The 18,242-nt window shown below is 51.8% G+C and overlaps 4 protein-coding genes across 4 annotated transcripts; 2 read left to right on the top strand and 2 right to left on the bottom strand.

Annotated features, from left to right (window-relative positions):
• Positions 1-195: 195 nt before the first annotated feature.
• Positions 196-8,377, top strand: KRP23_13053 (RNA-dependent RNA polymerase 1; the record flags this gene model as incomplete). The annotated part of the gene is made up of 2 exons (XM_067883717.1): positions 196-904; positions 972-8,377. The coding sequence occupies 2 exons, from the start codon at positions 196-198 to the stop codon at positions 8,375-8,377; spliced, it is 8,115 nt and encodes a 2,704-aa protein (XP_067739137.1).
• Positions 8,378-8,515: 138 nt separating this feature from the next.
• On the bottom strand, positions 8,516-9,400 carry KRP23_13052 (uncharacterized protein; the record flags this gene model as incomplete). Its single annotated transcript, XM_067883716.1, has 2 exons — positions 8,516-9,277; positions 9,356-9,400. The coding sequence occupies 2 exons, from the start codon at positions 9,398-9,400 to the stop codon at positions 8,516-8,518; spliced, it is 807 nt and encodes a 268-aa protein (XP_067739136.1).
• Positions 9,401-10,272: 872 nt separating this feature from the next.
• On the bottom strand, positions 10,273-10,674 carry KRP23_13051 (uncharacterized protein; the record flags this gene model as incomplete). Its single annotated transcript, XM_067883715.1, has 1 exon — positions 10,273-10,674. One exon carries the CDS (start codon positions 10,672-10,674, stop codon positions 10,273-10,275), a length of 402 nt encoding a protein of 133 aa, XP_067739135.1.
• A 481-nt stretch (positions 10,675-11,155) lies between these two features.
• On the top strand, positions 11,156-18,203 carry KRP23_13050 (NFX1-type zinc finger-containing protein 1; the record flags this gene model as incomplete). Its single annotated transcript, XM_067883714.1, has 3 exons — positions 11,156-11,895; positions 12,278-16,037; positions 17,049-18,203. The coding sequence occupies 3 exons, from the start codon at positions 11,156-11,158 to the stop codon at positions 18,201-18,203; spliced, it is 5,655 nt and encodes a 1,884-aa protein (XP_067739134.1).
• Between the last annotated feature and the right edge of the window lie 39 nt (positions 18,204-18,242).

Raw genomic sequence — 18,242 nt, 5'->3', positions numbered from 1 at the left:
CTTGCACCAAAATCGGAAGTTCTTCATTTGATCGTTCTGGAGTGTAGATGCCCGTAGTGACGTGTTGAAGTTGTTCTCAGCCAATCACGACGCGCCAAAACCTGAATCTGAGACCACCTCATGCCCATCACTGACAACCCAGATCATCAGTTGAACATCACTCTCGAATTCGCGCGGCAAGTCCCACACGAGACAATGACTGTTACCGCCAGCGCCGACGTGGCGTGGGGCGTCGCCTGCAAGCGATGCGACGCACTGGTGGCTCGTCACTCGCAGCTCTCGTTCCTCATGGAGAACTCGACGGCGATCCACTTGACGCTCGACAAGACGCTGCTGCACGACGAGCAGCGCGAAGCGCAGCCCCAAGCGGAGACGGGCGAGAGCTGGCGAGTGTACAGCCACGCGTACGTGAAGCCCGAGATCGCGTTGGTCAAGATCCGCACAACCAACGCGTACAAGAGGGAGCGGCTGCCCTTCGAGTTGTGCTGCGTTAAATGCGATGCAAAAGTTGCGTCCGAGGGGTTCCTGGACGAGCTGGACGAGCCGATGCTGCTCTTGGACTCGAAGGCGTGTGCCTGTGTGCTGGACAATCAGACGCCCTACGGGATGGCGGGGGGTACGAAGGCCAGGAAGTGGGGAGTGATCCTGAGGCAGCTGCAGGAGTTGAAGTTGCCGTTTAGGATTCAGAAACTGCAGGAGCTGATTGCTGCAGGGGGTGTTGAAGAGGAAAAACGGGAGAAGGAGGGCGAGAAGGAGGAGGTGGTGGTGCCGGTGGTGCACCCGACGGAAGCTTCCATTCGCAGTCATTTTAGTCCGAGAGCGAAGATGTCGCAATTGAGACGGTACCAGGTGGAGTTGACGTTGTCAGCGTTGCTGGAGAATACTATTGTGTATCTACCAACCGGTACGAGGTGTATATAATTGACGGGAAAGTGGAGATTTGTGAACTTATTGCTTGGCTATGCTTGTAGGGTGTGGGAAGACTTTGGTGGCGATTAAGGTGATGGAAGAGATGAGGCATCTCAATCCCGACAAATTGGTGGTGTTTATCGTACCGACAGGACCGTTGGTGTCGCAGCAAGCCGGTTATATCCGACGAGAATCAAATTTCGAGGTGTCTGGATTATCGGGGCAACACAGCCGTACGGCGGCGGCGACCAGCGATCCTATTGAGATCGGTGGAGAGACAGATGCTATTGTGGTGACGCCGCAGTACTTTTTGAATCTTATGTTCAACGGCCGCACCAAAATCACAGATTACAGCACGGTGGTGTTTGATGAAGCACACCACGCGACTGGAAGTCACCCGTACTGTGAACTTCTGAAAAATATTGCTACGGTAGACCTCCAGGCTCGCCCACACATTCTTGCACTGACGGCTTCACCGTTTGGTGAATCAGTACGTGAAACATCGGGGCAGATAGCTCTGAACAAGCTTGCCAAAGCATTCAACGCCTCAGTAAATTCCCCTACAATCGCCGCGGACGATTTGGAATCGAGTTTTATCCCGAAGGAGGCGGAATGGGTTACTGTGGAGGAAAGTGAACCAGAGCAAAAACTCCGGGAGGGTATCAAGCGCTACATTGAGTCATTTTATGCGAAAATGTCGAGGCTAATGGGCGGCCAAGTTATGCCTTTCGAGGAAAATTATGACACGAATGACATGGAGCTGTCCCAATTCCTTGCGAAGCTGCGACTTTTACGTGTAGAAGCTGAGAAGAAGGCAATGGGGAACAGCAATGGTGTCGAGATGACAGGCATTGAAAAGAGCAAGCGCCCGCTGTCTGACCTGGAACTGATTCTTGAGCACCTACAAAAGGTGGCGTCGAGCTTTTACAGCTTGAGTATCCATGGCGCAGGTGCCGTTGCTGAGTCACTGCGGCGGATTTTCGGTGATTTGGAAGCAGCATCTTCCAAAAAGGGGAAACGCACATTTGCGCTTATTAGGTCGGCATACTGCTACACAATGAGCCCAGCATTAATCAATTTCCCGCTAGAGACCTTTAGTGGGGCCGACATCTCGAATCGTGTGCGCCTAGTCGCGGAGTGCATTCAGGACACTAACTTCGATCATGATTCTCGTGCAATCGTATTTGTCCGGCGCCGCAAAACTGCAATTCTGCTAGCGAAAGCAATGGAAGCATTGGATGTGTTACGTGAGCTTAACCCCACACGTTTTGTTGGACATAACTCTTATGAAGGAATGTCGTGGGAAGAGGAACAAAGGCCGACATTGGACCGCTTTCGACAAGGCCGCATCCGACTATTGGTTGCGACTAATGTATTGGAAGAAGGGCTGGACGTGCCTGAATGTTCGCTTGTTATTCAATTTGACGGAGTCGTTGGAGTCACGAGCCTTATTCAGAGTCGCGGTCGAGCACGTCACCGGGACAGCAGATTCATCATCTTCTGTTCTGCTGTAGGAATGGAGCGCAACCAACGCCTCGTGGAAAATGAAAAGCGGTTGGTGGCGATGGCTAATACAGCTGCCTCAAAACTAGAGTCCAAGGTTGCCGTGGAAAGGTTGATGAATGAGTACCCAGAAGAACTTGTTCCTAATACTGCAGTGAACACAGTTGGAGAGTTGACGTTGCCACTGCGCGCGGATTTTGATTCGATGGCTGATAAAGTATACAACATTGTCCTAGGTGGAGTGTTTAAGGGAGCGAACAAGCAGCTACAAATGTCGATATTGGAAAGGGTAAGCACATTTGCCTCGGTTAGAATAGCAGACCAGCGTATCGGTTTGTGTACTCTCGCGGCACCTCCAAGCCAAGATATTTATGTTGCGTATAACATGCTATCGTCTGGTATCGATTTTTTCGTGGAGGCTGAATCATTCTGGATGAGGTTTGAAAGTGATGATATGGAGAGTGCAGCGAGTGGAAACTTTGCGGAGAATATTGCCGACGTGGGACTTCGCCGAGGATTAATGACCCCTGCTGGTGCTTTTACGGAGCTTGAGAGTTTTGGTAACACTGGTGGCCTAGAGATGGCAGCAGACGGCTTGATTGCATCGTTTGGTTACCGCCGTATAGAATTTGACTTGCGAGCGCTGTGTGAGCCACGAGTGTGGTTTGATTTGACTTCGACTGATATCGCTGCCGCGGTTTACCTCTCTTTTCGGCTCCCTCCTTCTTTTTACATTGGCGATGACCGTGAATGCAAGAGATGCCAGTCACAAGCACTCGTCTACTGTTTAATATTACCTCACTCCGACAATTCGAAGTCTCATATTTGGAATCTTCGCGTGTTCTTCTCAAAGCTCGGTGTCGAAGTACGTGAAACTAAGATCCCAGTGACAAACAAACAAACGGTTGCCTTGACTCAGCGCCACTTTACTTTTCCAGTGGCTTATGCTCTGCAGTGTCTACTTTCCGATTGTAGTCATTTCACGAATGGGTTCCTCCCGCCCGAATTTTTTGATGCGCTCACAGAACTTGATGAAAAAGTTCAAGAAAAGGCTCTCCTATCATTCCACGCACACCCTGGTCGCACCAACATTGCGGATCAATTTTCGGCTTATTTACATGACGAGCGCCCGATGCTAGAGGTACTTTGCTCCAGTTCGCACCTCGACGTGAGTGCCAGTGTCTACAAAGTCATTGTGACACCGTCTCGGATTGTCTACTGCCCGCCTGACCCAGCTCCAAGCAATCGGGTGTTTCGCCACTGGGGATCAGAAAACTTTATGTACGTGTACTTCCGCGATGACAATATGGAACGTTTGGACTACACGTCCGGGACGATTCTGGAGCGAGTGCGGAATGTTTTGAATGCGGGGATTGAAGTCCCACATGTTAAAGGAGGCCACAAGTTTCGCTTTCTTGGTTGCTCGCTTAGTCAGGTGCGCAACAGCAGCGCGATATTCACGTTCCTTGACCACAATAAAGTTCGTTCGTGGATTGGAGATCTTTCGCAATTGGCGTCTCCAGCAAAATATCTGAAGCGTCTCGGCCAGGCATTTTCCTCTACCAAAGAGACTTTCCGAGTCAACCAGAGTGTACTCGATTATCCGGTCAAAGACATTGAGAACGAGCTGTACACGTTCACAGATGGGTGCGGTGAGATTGCCCTCATTGGAGCAGAGAGCATCAAAGAGACTCTACATCTCGGATACACCCCATCTGCTTTCCAGATCCGTCTAGGAGGTGCAAAAGGTGTGTTGGTGGTATCTGATCTTGCCAATACGAATGTGAGCCGTGAAGATAGCGTGGTACTGCGTGAAAGTATGTCAAAATTCAAGTCCAATCACACTATGCTTGAAATAGTGGCGTGCGCAGGAAAATCTGAGGCTTACCTCACGCGTCAAAGCGTGCTGATATTGAACGATCTCGGGATTAACGAAGAAGTATTTCTGGAGATGCAAGAAGAGTTTTTGAGTGACCTACGCTCATTCATCGCGTCGAATGATGGTGCTTATTTCGAGCTAAAGGGTGTGTTACCGCCAAGCATTATTTGGTCAGTCGACGTGTTGATCGGTCAGCTTGGTGTGAAGGTTCTGGTTGATGACTTTCTATCGTCGCTGGCTAGAACCATTTATCATTACCGTCTCGCGAACACGGTGATGCGTGCACGAATACCCATCGCAAAAGGGCGTACATTGATGGGTGTGGCAGATTTCACAGGGACGTTGGCGTACGGCGAAGTGTTTGTTCAGTACTCTGAGACTGACGAAGATACGGGGATCGATCGCGCTGTTACTCTGGATAGCATCGATGTTGCTGTTCATCGTAGTCCGTGTCACCACCCTGGCGATATTCGGGTTCTTCGCTGCAGAGCAGATGTGCCTCTGCAACTACGTCAGCTAAAAGACTGTATTGTGTTTCCTTCCCAGGGTCCGAGGCCCCATCCTGACGAATGTACAGGTGGAGATTTGGACGGCGACATGTTCGTGGTCATTTGGGATAAACGCTTGATTCCATCTAGAGCTCAAGTTCAGGAGCCTATGACTTTTGACGAGGAATCTGGAGGTGATACCAGTCCCCGGGGTGGGGAGTATCACCAGTCTACTGACGATGAAGGGCTAGTTGATTTTTACGTGCACTCTATCCAAGACGATATCTTAGGTGTTGCTTCAAATGCTCACCTAGCGTTGTGCGATGCGTCACGTGGTGGAAGCTTTGGCGAGAATGCCAAGATCCTTGCACAAATTTGCTCAAAGCAAGTGGATAGTCTCCGGTCCGAGGCGGACTTGGAAATTGTGCGTAATCTGGCGCCCAAGAGTTATCCAGACTTTATGCAGAACAAGGATAAACCGTCATACCCGTCCAGCAAGGTGTTGGGCAAGATGTTTCGTCGCTGCAAGGCCATCTTTGATACAACGATGACAAAAAATGTGACTCAAATGCCGATGCGTGACGACCAGTTCCTGACGACAGGCTACACTGACTACCTAAATCACGCCAGAACGTTATATCGTCAGTACAAACTACGTCTCAGGGCCTTATTGCTGATGTCAGGAGCACAAACAGAGGCGGAGCTCGCTACTGGTATGATTGTGGATCCACAAAGTGTCTACAAGGCTGATTATTTCCGTTTCGGTGAGCAATGTAAGGACGCATTTTATGCTTTCCAGACGTCGTTTCGAAGTCAATTCGATAGTGACACCTCCGCAATGGCACCTGGTGAAAACCTCAAGGTTGCGGCGGCGTGCTATTTTGTCGCTTACGACGATTCTGACGCAGCGACACGCAGTTTAAGCTTTCCATGGATCGTAATCGATTTGCTCACGACCATCAAGAAAGCAAACATTGGTAAAGATTACTACCAACTGTGGAACCCCGTTCGATTATCGGCATACGCTGAAACAATTCCAAAGCTGCAATTGTGCATATTGGCCGAGATCACAGCAAACACCGATGAGTTGCTGGCAGACTTGTTTGATCGATTGGTTGCAGTGAGTTCATTGCGCTCAGTGATGCCTAGAACTCTCAAGAAGAAAGAGCTGGACCTCATTCTTTTCGGCTCTTCTGGACTACTAACGTTTGAAAAGCAATCTGACTTGGATGTGATGGTTCGTTGCACAACTTCACGCGGCTCACTAAAGGCAATTGCGAAGGCCCTGGCGGGATCCTATGGCAACATTGATTTGAAAGATGATATCCGCGTGCCACTTTTGTCTTTTTCATTTGACCAGTGGTCTGTCGAAATGTGTAAGCTTTCTAACGGACCAGTGAAAACGCGCTTGTTTAGGACATACATGGAGAGATACAACTTTTTCTGGCCGTGTGTGTACTTCTTGGTGCGTTGGGGCAAGTGCGTCGGAGTGATTCGACGACGTTCAGGCGGTGGTCATGACATGTTTTCGCCCACGGGATTCATTTGGTTATTTTTGCGGTTTTGCACGGAGCATAATTTCGTGAACCCGATCAGCGCTGGTACTATCACGTTGAAGGACATTCTGAAGACCAACGATATTGATACGGAGATTTCATTTTGGACTGGGCTGCTTACTCGCTTGGTGTCCGGAAAAGAGGACGTATCCGCGCTTTCAGCGGCTGACGTCCTCCTTTCATTCTTCTCATATTATGCAAAATTATCCACACCTGATCGTGATTATGGATTTATAGACCCGCTCGATCCGGAGAACGACACCCAATTGGAACCCGAAGCGGTCACGCTGTTTCGGTCTGAGTGCCACATCGCGCTTCACCAGTTAGTGATCGTGCAGGGCGACATCAAGTATTTGTTGACGCATCGAGAAGAACAGTCGAGCAGAATCACACTCAGTCACGCGCTGAGCACACGCATTCACGCGGCGAAGGATTTTCTCTCTCGCAAGATCTTGTTCGAAACGAAAGCAAACAGCTCGACGCGTTTGAGTTTCAAATTTCATCCAAACTCCCTGCGTTCCGACTTGTACGTAGCTGAAATCATCGGACCTGGTGACGCAGTCCAGCGCATCGAAGAGCATATACGTGTGATCGAACAGGAGCTCGGGGCACGCATGCCATACCGCTCGAACCGGAATTTCCATCACGAAGGTTCGAGCCTGCTGCTATTCGAGGGAGCTGAATCCCAACACGAAAACATTGGCTTCCAGGATTATTTTGGAGAGCGGCACGGCGATCACATAAGGGATCCATTGCATCAAGCGCACTTGATTTGCTTTATGAACGGACGTCAGTGGTATGAGCATGCAGCCGCAACATTTTGCGCCAAGTTTATCCAGCAAATGATCAAACTGTCACGTTACGAACATTTGTATCCGGGTGCATCGGAGGCGAAAGCGTTTGTGCGCTTCGGACACCACTATTTGATAAACTTGCCACGCTCGTTCGCCCAGGAGACGATAATGCTGGCAAGTATCAAGAAGTTGGAAGACGAGTTCGAGCGAGGCAGAACTGCGCGCGAGCTATATGAGGCCGTTTTGATCGCGAAGCAGAAGCAGCGCGCTCAAGCGGAGGTTGAGAACATGATGAATCAAAATGATATACCACCTGAAGTGAACAACCAGGAAGCGGAGGGTGTTTGGGGAGAGTATTCTGGCGAAGAGCAAGATGGATCGGAAGCTGATGCGGATGAGGGCGAGCTCGACTGTGATGGTGGCGGCGGTGGTGGCGGTGCGAGACAAAGGCGACGCCAGCGGCGGCCACGGATGAGCTTGCAGAAAGCAGATAAGGTTGCGCGAGGAGACAAGGGGGTAACGCATTCCTTCTACTCGATGATTGAGCCACAGCACACGCCATGGACAAAGGAGTACGCGGAGAAACGTCTGGGCATGACATTAGTCGAGCAAGAAGAATCCGATACGTACCAGGTATCCATAGTGCATCAGTCCTTCGAGTACAACATCAGGCTGACGTCTGATTTGCAACTCGTGAAGATCAAAACACGCCCGTCACGGTGGTTTAGCGCGACTCTAAAGATGCGGCAAGAGATGGATGATGAAAGTCACATGATGGACTTAACGCCGGACGTTCGCTTTTACGTGTCGACCACGACTGATATGCCCAAAACGGACAGTCTGTACGTGAAGCTGTCGACCTGCTGCGAGAATGCACCCGATGGTCGCGGGATCATCGAATTCTGTGACGACGAGACGCGCGACAAAGTACGCATTAGTCGGTACTTGGTTGATGCTGGCGAATCATCTGCGTGTATCGGGACGGTGAGGCATGTGCGCGGTACTAAGTACTATAACTCGGAGACGGAAACGCAGCTATCATTGATGCATATCCGTGAGTTTACTATTCCTGACCGGAACCCCCAGGATGGTTTTATGAGTGTGCGTGATAAAGTGGAGGCCGAATTCCTCCTTCCGCCGTTGACACCGGAGCGCCGCCTTCAGCCAACTTTCGCGCGTGGTTTCCTGACCACAGGTATGGAGTTTGTTGACTTTTTTCGTACCCAGGCAGACATGGCGATGCCTTAGTGTGGTGGTTACGCGTTTGATTGAATGTTTCGCGCGAGAACAAAAATGTTCGCTGAATTTGGTAAGCAACAACTGAATAAAAATGGTGTTTTGGATCCTGGTTGGTGTCCTATCGTATGTGCGTGTCGTATTTGGATATTATGTTGCTATCCCTCCCGTGTTCGCGATACGAAGGCGGACAAAATACACGCATACAAAATCGCTATAGCCGCTCTCTATGTCTATCTGGATTGCCTCGACCGCAGGCTCCGTGTTTTCTTTCTCGTTGAATTCACCTCCCTTCTCTTCATCGTCGTCTTGTGATGCACGCCTTGCCAGCGCAAATCTGTGTGTGTCCAGCTTCCCGCTGTCTGCTGCACTCACTTGCAGCTCTCCGACTACTGCCATCCGATTAACAGCCACATTTCGGGTAGGCGAAGCTCGGAGCTGCAGCTTGGTAACATGCCTGCATGTGATCTCGACTGCCGTAACGTGTTTGGGCTCGCGCAGTACGATCCGAAGAAACTGTGGGAACATACCACTGGATACCCAGAACGTGCGACTGCCGTTCTCCAGCACGTTCGCTGGACCATAAATCTCATCGTAAGAACTGCTGAACACGTCCGACACAAGTGAGAGCCCGGCGTCGTCCATGCGGTGGGCATCCAGTCCGTGAAATGATGTCGGGACAACCTCAGAATCCTCAGCCAGCGAGGTCAGAGTCGACATCCGCGGTTTGGCGCTTGTCGGGCGGAAACTTTTCCTCCTGGACGCAGCAGATGAAGGCTCCAACTTCTCCTGCTGCTGCTGCTCCTGCTCATCTTGGATCCGTTGTAGTTCCAATTCTCGCAGCTGTTCCTCCAGTGCTGTGCGTCGATCGACATCTTTTGAAGACGAAATCAATCGCTTGATCTCTTGAATCTACCAGTTCAAGTCCGACCACCAAGAAACGTGTTAGCACCACTTCCAAAGTCAAACCGGGCGTCGGTGTCAACGTACCTGTGCCTCGAAGTCGACATCTAACTCGTTGATGGCCTGCGGCATTTCAAACGCTTAGACTGCAGACTCGCTCTTCCAGTCCGTCTCGGCAATAGACCACGACTGGCTTGGCCGAACCGTTTCTCAACACAGCTGCCTGTATAATAGGCACTCAACGCCTATAAATAATGTTATTAGCGCTGCACTCCCGTAGTTGCTGCAAAACGTATGTTATGCTTGCCAGAAAAGATTTCATCGGCGCGGAACTCAATCAGTCTAATTATCAGGGAGAAGAAAAAACAATGCGAGTCAGAGTCTCCAAGCAAGAAGTTGCAGCTTGAAAGGGGCGGATTCCAGGCTAGCTGTTGACGATTTGCCTGCCGATCTGGGACCCTTCATTTGGAGGAGCTTCCCAAGCTGGAGGACCTAGCGGCTAATACGGCATGATGATGCCACTATTGCCACGGGGTTTTGACGAGGGAGGCAGTGAATTGCTCTTTTCATGTCGATCCAAAACATGTTGGCGCAGTTAGGTAGAGAAGTGAATCCTCGCAACTTCCGGATTCGCAGACTGCACACCACCAGAACTGCACATGGCCCAATTGTCCACTCGGAACCGGCAAGTACTCTTGCTTTCTTTCGAGTTATTGACAACGTAGATCCCTGAGGTTAAAGGCCACTTTCACGAGGATTCGTCCAATCCTCAAATCCTCGAGATCTTCTCTGCGACTGCAAAGTTCACACACCACACAAGACGCAGCGATCAACTGAAAACACCATTTTTATTAATATTTGCCGAGTCGTGGGCACTCACACCAGCTCACGTTCTCTCACCAGATAGATGCATACATACTCGTGTAGTATCTGCCGGCTCCGATAGTGACATGCAACTTACAAAAGCAATTGATCACACAACCAACTTCAACATGAGACGGGGCTCACATCGTCTTGAGCATCATGGCCTCCTCCTCGGCGGGCGTGTACTCGGGGAAGTCCGAGGACTCGCAGAAGTGCTGCTGCATCTCGAGCGTGAGCTCCTCCTCGGCCAGTGCGTGCGCGTCCATGACGGGCATCTTGGTCTCGATGCGGGGCACGGCCTGACCCAGCAGCGCATCCTCCATAGGCGAGAACTCAGGGAAGGCCGAGGCCTCCGAGAAGTGCCTGGCCGCCACCTCCTCCAGTGTGCCGTTCAGCTCCAGGTGCGCCATGGCGGCGGCGTTGTTGAGGCTCGTTAGCGGCGGCTTGATGGTCTGCAGGGCCACGAGCAGCGTCCTGGACGCAGAGATGCCACGCGCGAGCAGCTGGCGCTGGAAGGCAGGCGAGCGGACGAGGCGCAGCATGGCCGGACTGGGCTTGAGGGGCTTTGGCACTTGTGCTACACGAGGCAGAATCGGAAATGAACGATCTTGAAGAGACTTTGCTTTTATGGTGGCCGAGTTGTGATTGGCTAGAGGTGCGGATGGATTTCGTTTTTGAACAACGGGCTTTTCTCCGGCTGCGTTGGGTGTGTTTTCCATCGCGGTTGTTGCCGTTGCCTTGCTTGCTTGGTGGGCGGAAGAAAGCGGCGTTGAGCTCGCCGCGGGAGGCCACAGTGTGTGCCACTAGTGTCATGGACGTGCGTATGGGGATGGCGAAAAACGCGAGCGATCGACATCAGGTGACGGTACACCACCTCTCTAGTTGAAGTTGCATAGACTATGCGCGCAGACAGACCTCGTGCAAATTGCTCGTAGCATGCCTTCGAAGCTGAATCATTTCCGCTTCCACCTCGTGCCCAGCACCCCAAGTCCAAGCCAAGCCTCAACAGGACCCTTATCAGCCATGCTGCGCCTCGTTCGTTCGCCCGCCTTCCAGCGCCAGCTGCTCGCGCGTGGCATCTCTGCGTCCAGGACGCTGCTCATGGCCCTGCAGACTGTCAAGCCTCCTCTTACGAGCCTCAACGTCGCCGCGGCTTCAGCCAAGCTGGGTCTCGAAGGCACGCTGGAAGAGGTGGCAACCGGCCACTTCTCCGAATCGTCCGCCTTCCCTGAGTTCTCGCCCATGGAGGACACATTGCTGGGACAAGCTGTACCAAGAATTCAGCCCAAGAGCTCCACGATGACCAGCCTCAATCGCGCCGCAACGACGGCGAAGCTGAACATCAACGGGACTCTGGAGGAAATGGCGTCGAGCCATTTTTCGGAGGCCTCAGCTTTTCCTGAGTTTTCACCCGTGGAAGACACGCTGCTGTCAGAGGCCGTGCCTCGCATCCAGCCCAAGGACTCCACTCTCGCCAGTCTTAACCGCGCTGCGGCCTCGGCCGAACTTGGCATTGATGGTACGTTGGAAGGGGCGGCATCCAGCCACTTCTCCGAGTCCTCGGTGTTTCCCGAATTTTCGCCCATGGAGGACACGCTTCTGTCGCAGGTGCTGCCTCGGATCAAGCATAAGACGCCCGTCATGGACGCGCATGCTCTCGCGCAGGGCGAATTGAATGCCGGGATGGAGCAGCACTTCTGCGAATCCTCCGACTTCCCAGAGTACTCGGCTGCGGAAGAAGAGGCCATGATGCACAAGAAGCAGTAAGTAACCGCGCGGGGGCCTCCGCGTGCGTCGTCTGTGCATGTTGTAAATCAAACATCCAAATCAAACACTTTTTATCTTGCACAAATGTATCCATTAACATAAATGGATACATCCATAAACGTCAGTGCTTCGAAAATGACAAGCGGTGCACAATCCGCTCCATTCCCAGATTTTCCTCGTCGGGCACAAGTCAACAAACAGCCTACAAAGGATCGAAAGACGCAGGAACCCACCGTCGACGGCCGCAAAAATGGGCGTGTGCTTCGCCTTCCAGCGCACTGGGAAGTGCAAATTCGGGGATTCTTGCAGGTTTTCCCACTCAACCGGCAGTAGCAGGGTCGAAAGAGGCTCACAAAGAAATCCAACCAATTATTCTAGAAACAGCAATGGCGGGCGTCAGAGGGACACTGACGAGTCTTCTGTGGCCACGTCCCCTTTCTCGTTGGAGACGCTGGAGACTCAATTGGCCGAGAAATTGGAGTCGGGGGCCATTTTCTCGAGTCCTTCCGACGTGCTGGTGTGCTTCTGGCCGGGTGCTGACCGCTTGGAAGTGCTTTGGAAAGGGTTCTTGATGACCCAAGACCCCAGCAAAGTGTGGCAGGTCAACAGCCAGACGCAGTTGCTGAACTTTGTCAACTCTGGGCTCCACGCACTGACGAAAGACAATTTGGCTCCTCAATTTGTGAGGGAGCTGGGCAAGACCGATGGACGCGGTATTCTGCTTATTCAAGAAATGCTGGATCTCACGTACTCGAACGACGCTGGTAGACAACGGGAGATGGTGTCATTCCAGAGAGGACTGGTCCCGTTCATGACGATGTTGACCATGCGACGCATGGAGATGGTCAGTCAACACATGGAGGAAGCAAACTATGTGTACTCGTTCCTGCATACAGCACATGTGCAGTTCTTTCAACTGTATCTGGAGCACTTGGAGCAGATTGTGGAGCGCCACAGTATTGAGGACCGAATGATGTCTCACGCGAGCTTTCTACGAGATACCGAAGGCCGGAAATATGCTCCCTTGTGCTTTACGCAAGTGTGTCTCCCGTTCATTCGGCTGTTGTACATGCTAGGCAACAAATTCAAGGACTTCATCTACGAGAATGCCTTCCAGGAGGCGGTGAATTACGTCGACGTGTTGACCACCGAGTGGATGGGTAACACCCAAGAGAGCGACTCACCACTTGACTCGGCGTTGTGCTTGAAGACGATGCGGGAAGAAGTGAAGCGCTTGCACAAGATGATTCGTCGTGGTGAGCGTGGTGTGCAAACCGGCGCTGCATTGAGAAGGGAGGCACAAGAGAGATCAAAGTCAGATCGGTCGGAACCGGAACCATGGGACGTTATCGAAGTGGGCACTCCTGGAGAAGCAGTACTATCGGACGGTAGCGTTGGCCGACGCCACGACAACGACCATCGAGATGTCCGTGATATTCAGTTGCTACCGACAACAGAGGAGTGCTTATCGCGCGAGCCACCGTTGCTACCTGGCAATTACCAGTTTCATGAAAATGCGCATTGGCTACCGCCTGGACCAGAGCGCTGGGTGGACACGCACTTTCGGCTGTATCGAGAGGATTTGTGCGGTACGATTCGGTCTTGCTTGCAGGATCTTGAGCACCGACTTGCTGAAACCCGTGGGAATCTTGGTGCTGGTCGTTTGCGAGATGCAGATGTGGATTATAACGTCTACCCAATATTCGAGACTACTATGCCTTTGCGGCACACGGATAGTCGAGGCGAGAGAGAGAGAAGTCGTCGTTTAGAGCGTCATGGGCTTTGTATCGATGTACTCTTCCCGCAGCCGTCTGCAGCCGAAATGACAGGCAGAACCAAGTCCAAGAAGAAAGATGACAAACAAAGCCGTATCGAGCTTTGGGAAAAGACTGGTAGGCTGCCCTTCAATGGGATGGTTGCGCTAGTGACGTACGCCGGTGGCGCCTTGCAAGTGGTGTTTTGCCAAATTGTTGAGCGAGATTTGGAAAAACTGGTGAAGAATGCCGTGGAAGTAACTTTGCAACCATTTGAAACTCAAGACTTCGCAACTCTCGAGCGATGGCAGCAAACGGCGGCTATACGAGGAAACCACCAGCCAAATCTTCCGCATATGCTGTTGTTGGAGTTCAATAAGGTGTTCTTCGTCGCGTATGAGCCAGTCCTCCGTGCATTGCAATCGCTTCAACCGGCCACCATGCCTTTTCTGGAGTATCTGGCACCAGAGGCTCCGGCAACCCAAGGGGAAACTCGAATGGAGTCTCCCATGTACTGCTTGACAAATGATTTCACTTTCGACCTGAGCTCAGTAATTCGAACCCATCCTGTAGCACCAAATGCTGTTCCACAGCAACTACGACTTCATCCGCTTCAACAAACCTCTCGTGAAGCGTGTGAAACGGCACTAGTGCGCTACTCAACACTGGAACGGGACCAGGCAAAGGCATTAGTAGAGGCACTGAGCAGCCAAGTAGCGTGCATCCAAGGACTTCCTGGCAGTGGAAAGTCGTTCATTGGGTCGATGCTTACGCGGATCATCGTGGAGGCAAATGTGTCGCCTGTGTTGATTGTGTGCTACACAAATCACGCACTGGATCAATTCTTGTGCCATCTCTTGGATGTTGGCATCACGAGTCTCGTGCGTATCGGAGGCCAATGCAAGGAACCGCGACTGGAAAAATACAATCTGAACAAACTGCCTAAGTCATTCCAGCGCTACGAGCTGAAGCTACTCTATGAGAAACTTGACGCCAATGCTGATGCTATCGCGTTAGCGCTGCGAGAGCTGGATGCGGATGCACATCACCCAACCTGGAAATCGTTGAAATGGTTTCTTGAGACTAATTATCCTGATGAATACGATTATTTTGCTGAGCGCAGCGCTGAGCTATACGATGATGACTGGAAAATTGCTGGAAGCAGTGACATTCTGGAGTACTGGATTCAGGGTCAGGATCTAGACGCCTTTCAACGTCGAGGTCACCAGCGTCAAGGTGCAAATAATTGGAGGAACAATTCTAATGTCTGGGTGTGGAGTCTTGCAAAGCGGCGTAACGCTCTTGCACAATGGGTTGGAGCTTTGCGAACTGGTCGTGTTGAAGAGCTTGTGAATGCTCAGAAGGCCTACTGCGAAACGATGAAGAAGATTGAGACAGTGAAAGAGCAAGCAGATGTTGAAGTGCTGAAGCGTGTGCAAATTATTGGTATGACAACCACAGGCGTAGCAAAAAATCAGAGAAAGATCGCTGCCGTCGCGCCTCCTGTTGTGATTTGCGAAGAAGCTGGAGAAGTACTCGAGGCGCAGCTCATGGCGTGCTTGTCGCCAGCTTGTCAACAGCTCGTGCTTATTGGCGACCACAAACAACTACGCCCGCACATTGCTGAGTACAATCTCAGTGTGGAAAGTGCTATTGGCATGAGGTTTGCACTGGATGTATCGCTGTTTGAGCGTTTAGTTGCTCCAACGTCAGGGTTGCCGTTCTGGATGTTGACGGAGCAGCACCGGATGCGTCCGCAAATTTCACAGTTAATACGCATGCTCTTCTACCCGGAAGTCCGCGATGCGCGCGAAACGCTCGAGTACCCACCTCTGCTTGGTGTGGACAAGAACGTGTTCTTCGTGAATCATAATCACCCTGAGGACGGAACGTCTGCAGTTTTGGGGGCATCAGCCCGATCCCACTCGAATGAATACGAAGTGGCGTACCTCATCGCGACCCTGAAGTATCTTCTGCAACAAGGCTACCACACCAGGGATATTGCCATTCTCACACCCTATGTGGGTCAGTTGATGAAGCTTCGGACGGCGCTTCGAGGCCAGTTTGTGCTGGAATTGAACGAACTAGACTTGGAGGAAATTCAGCGTACGTTTGATGGCGATGAAGACAACGACGACGACATGCCGGCGTTTGAAGAGATCCGGCATGACAGTACTGGTGCCTTGGGGGTCACCAAGAGCGAGCTATCACATGCCATTCGTGCTGCCACCATCGATAACTTCCAAGGAGAGGAGGCAACTGTCATATTGGTGAGTCTAGTACGCAGCAGTACGAATGTTCACGGTCGTGGAACAATTGGTTTCCTCAAAACACCGAATCGGATTAACGTGCTTCTTTCGCGAGCTAAGCATGGATTGATCCTCGTGGGTCACGGCGATTTGTTACATGCGAAATCGCCGTTGTGGCAGCGCGTACTGAATCAACTTCAAAGTGACGAATGCTATGGCAATGGCTTACCATTACACTGCCAACGCCACCCTGGTGACCAGCGTGTTGCGACGAATCCGAAATCGTTTGAATTGCTGGCCCCTGATGGCGGTTGTCTACGTCCTTGTGAAAGACGTCTTCCTCGTTGCGGGCATGCGTGTCCTAAACTGTGTCACGTGGACCAGCCGTCTCACACTGCTGTCTACTGCACACAACCATGTCCACGACTGCAAGAAGATTGTGGCCACGTATGCCCTGGCCTTTGCGGTGATCCATGTGGCCGATGTGAAGTTCAAGTTGGTTCCATCGTTCTCCCCTGTGGCCATGTATACAACAATGGGCGCTGCTTCGAGGACAAAATGCCGTCGAAATTGAAATGTAAAACGATGGTCGACAAGTTCGTCCCTGCGTGTGGACACATGCAGCGTGTTACGTGCAGTACTACGAAGGTCAAATGCACGCAAAAATGTGATGCAGCACTTCCCTGTGGCCACCCCTGCTCTCGTAAATGCAGTGAGTGCGTTGAAAACACCCTCAAGGCTCGTGAAGGAGAACCGGAGCCAGACTTCCCGATCACGGCTACCGAGCATGGCGACTGTCAAAAAGAGTGTGAACGATTGCTGCCGTGCAGCCACAGGTGCCGTGGAATTTGCCACGGGAAGTCAGCTTGCCCCCCGTGCCAGCGTACCTGTGACGTGTTTAGCTGCGAGCATGGGTCTTGCAACCATCCGTGCAGTGATCCTTGTGCTGCGTGCACTGAGCCGTGCAGCTGGAGCTGTGAGCACTATGGAGAATGTACTCTGCCTTGTGGCGCTCCTTGCAACCGCCATTTGTGCGATAAGCGATGCACGAAATCGCTCTCGTGTGGACACCAGTGTCCGAGTGTCTGTGGGGAGAAATGCCCTTCACAAGAGTTTTGTCATGTGTGTGGCGATGCTGATGTAAAGGACCGCGTTGCCGATGTGATTCTCTTTCAGACGTACGGCGAGATCGATCCATCCGAAGACCCCGTTCTCGTTCTTCCGTGTTGTTCGATGGTATACACGATGACGACGCTTGATGGCACGCTTCACATGAGCACGTACTACGACAACAACGGAAAACCGCGAGGAGCTCTACCTGGAGGGTATATCGATACGCCTCAATGTCCGAATTGCAAGAAGCCGATTCGCGGTCTGCGTCGGTATGGACGAGTGACTAAGCGAGCTGCAATCGACGCTGCAGAGAAGAACTTCATCTCCCACGCACAACGTAAGCTTGCGCTTCTACAAGAACGTGCAAATGCCGCGGCTGAAACCGGTGACCTTACCCAAGACAAAACTCTACGACACGATGTTCGTGTATTCGGAGCCAGTGTGAAGAGGCCACCATGCCAGAAAGCATTTGAGGCTTGTGTGGCATTGCTGACGAGGGCGAAAGGTGGCCAAGGTGGTGGTGACGTGGACATCGATCTCAGCACTTTACCAGTGCCCGACTCAAAGTTCCCGTATCTCGGCTACTTCAATCTTCTCTCTGCGCAGCTTTCGCTGCTGGGTGTTAATGCGTCAATAGCTCGGGCCGAGCAATACGCACGCAAAGCTGTCTTTCAGTTCGAAGCAAACTCGTTCTCGCAGCAAAGTCGTGAAGCTCGGCTGATGCTAGTGCAAATACTGCTCACGAGTGCTGAAGATAAACTGAGTGAGTCGGTGAAGAGTGAGCAAGAGCGCAAGGAGCGTGAGGAAGCAGTGGAAGTTTTGACCTCTCAGGCAAACCAGCAACTCCGAAGCTTGGAGGCGAGTCCTTCATCCTTTACGTACAAGCACGGCCACGACCTCCACGTACTTCGGCAAAAGATGGTGGTCATTACACAGCGAGCCCGAAGTGTCACATTCTATCAGAATGTCTCTCCGGAAGAGCTGAAAACGATCAAAATTGCCATGCAGAAAGAGTTTCAAGGCTCTGGGCACTGGTACCGATGCGTGAATGGCCACTCGTATTCGATCGGCGAGTGCGGAATGGCGATGGAGCAAACTCGCTGTCCGGAATGTGGCGCTCCTGTGGGTGGCGCCAACCACACCTTTGTGGCGGGGACTGAGCGTGATTCACGCATGGATTCGCTGTAGGTTGGTAAAGTCCTGACGTCTGAAAAGTTTACATGACGA

The sequence above is a fragment of the Phytophthora ramorum genome (genome assembly GCF_020800215.1).
Source record: "Phytophthora ramorum isolate Pr-102 chromosome Unknown Phyram_PR-102_s0016, whole genome shotgun sequence".
Lineage (NCBI taxonomy): Eukaryota > Oomycota > Peronosporomycetes > Peronosporales > Peronosporaceae > Phytophthora > Phytophthora ramorum.
This window is presented reverse-complemented; position numbering and strand designations above follow the sequence as displayed.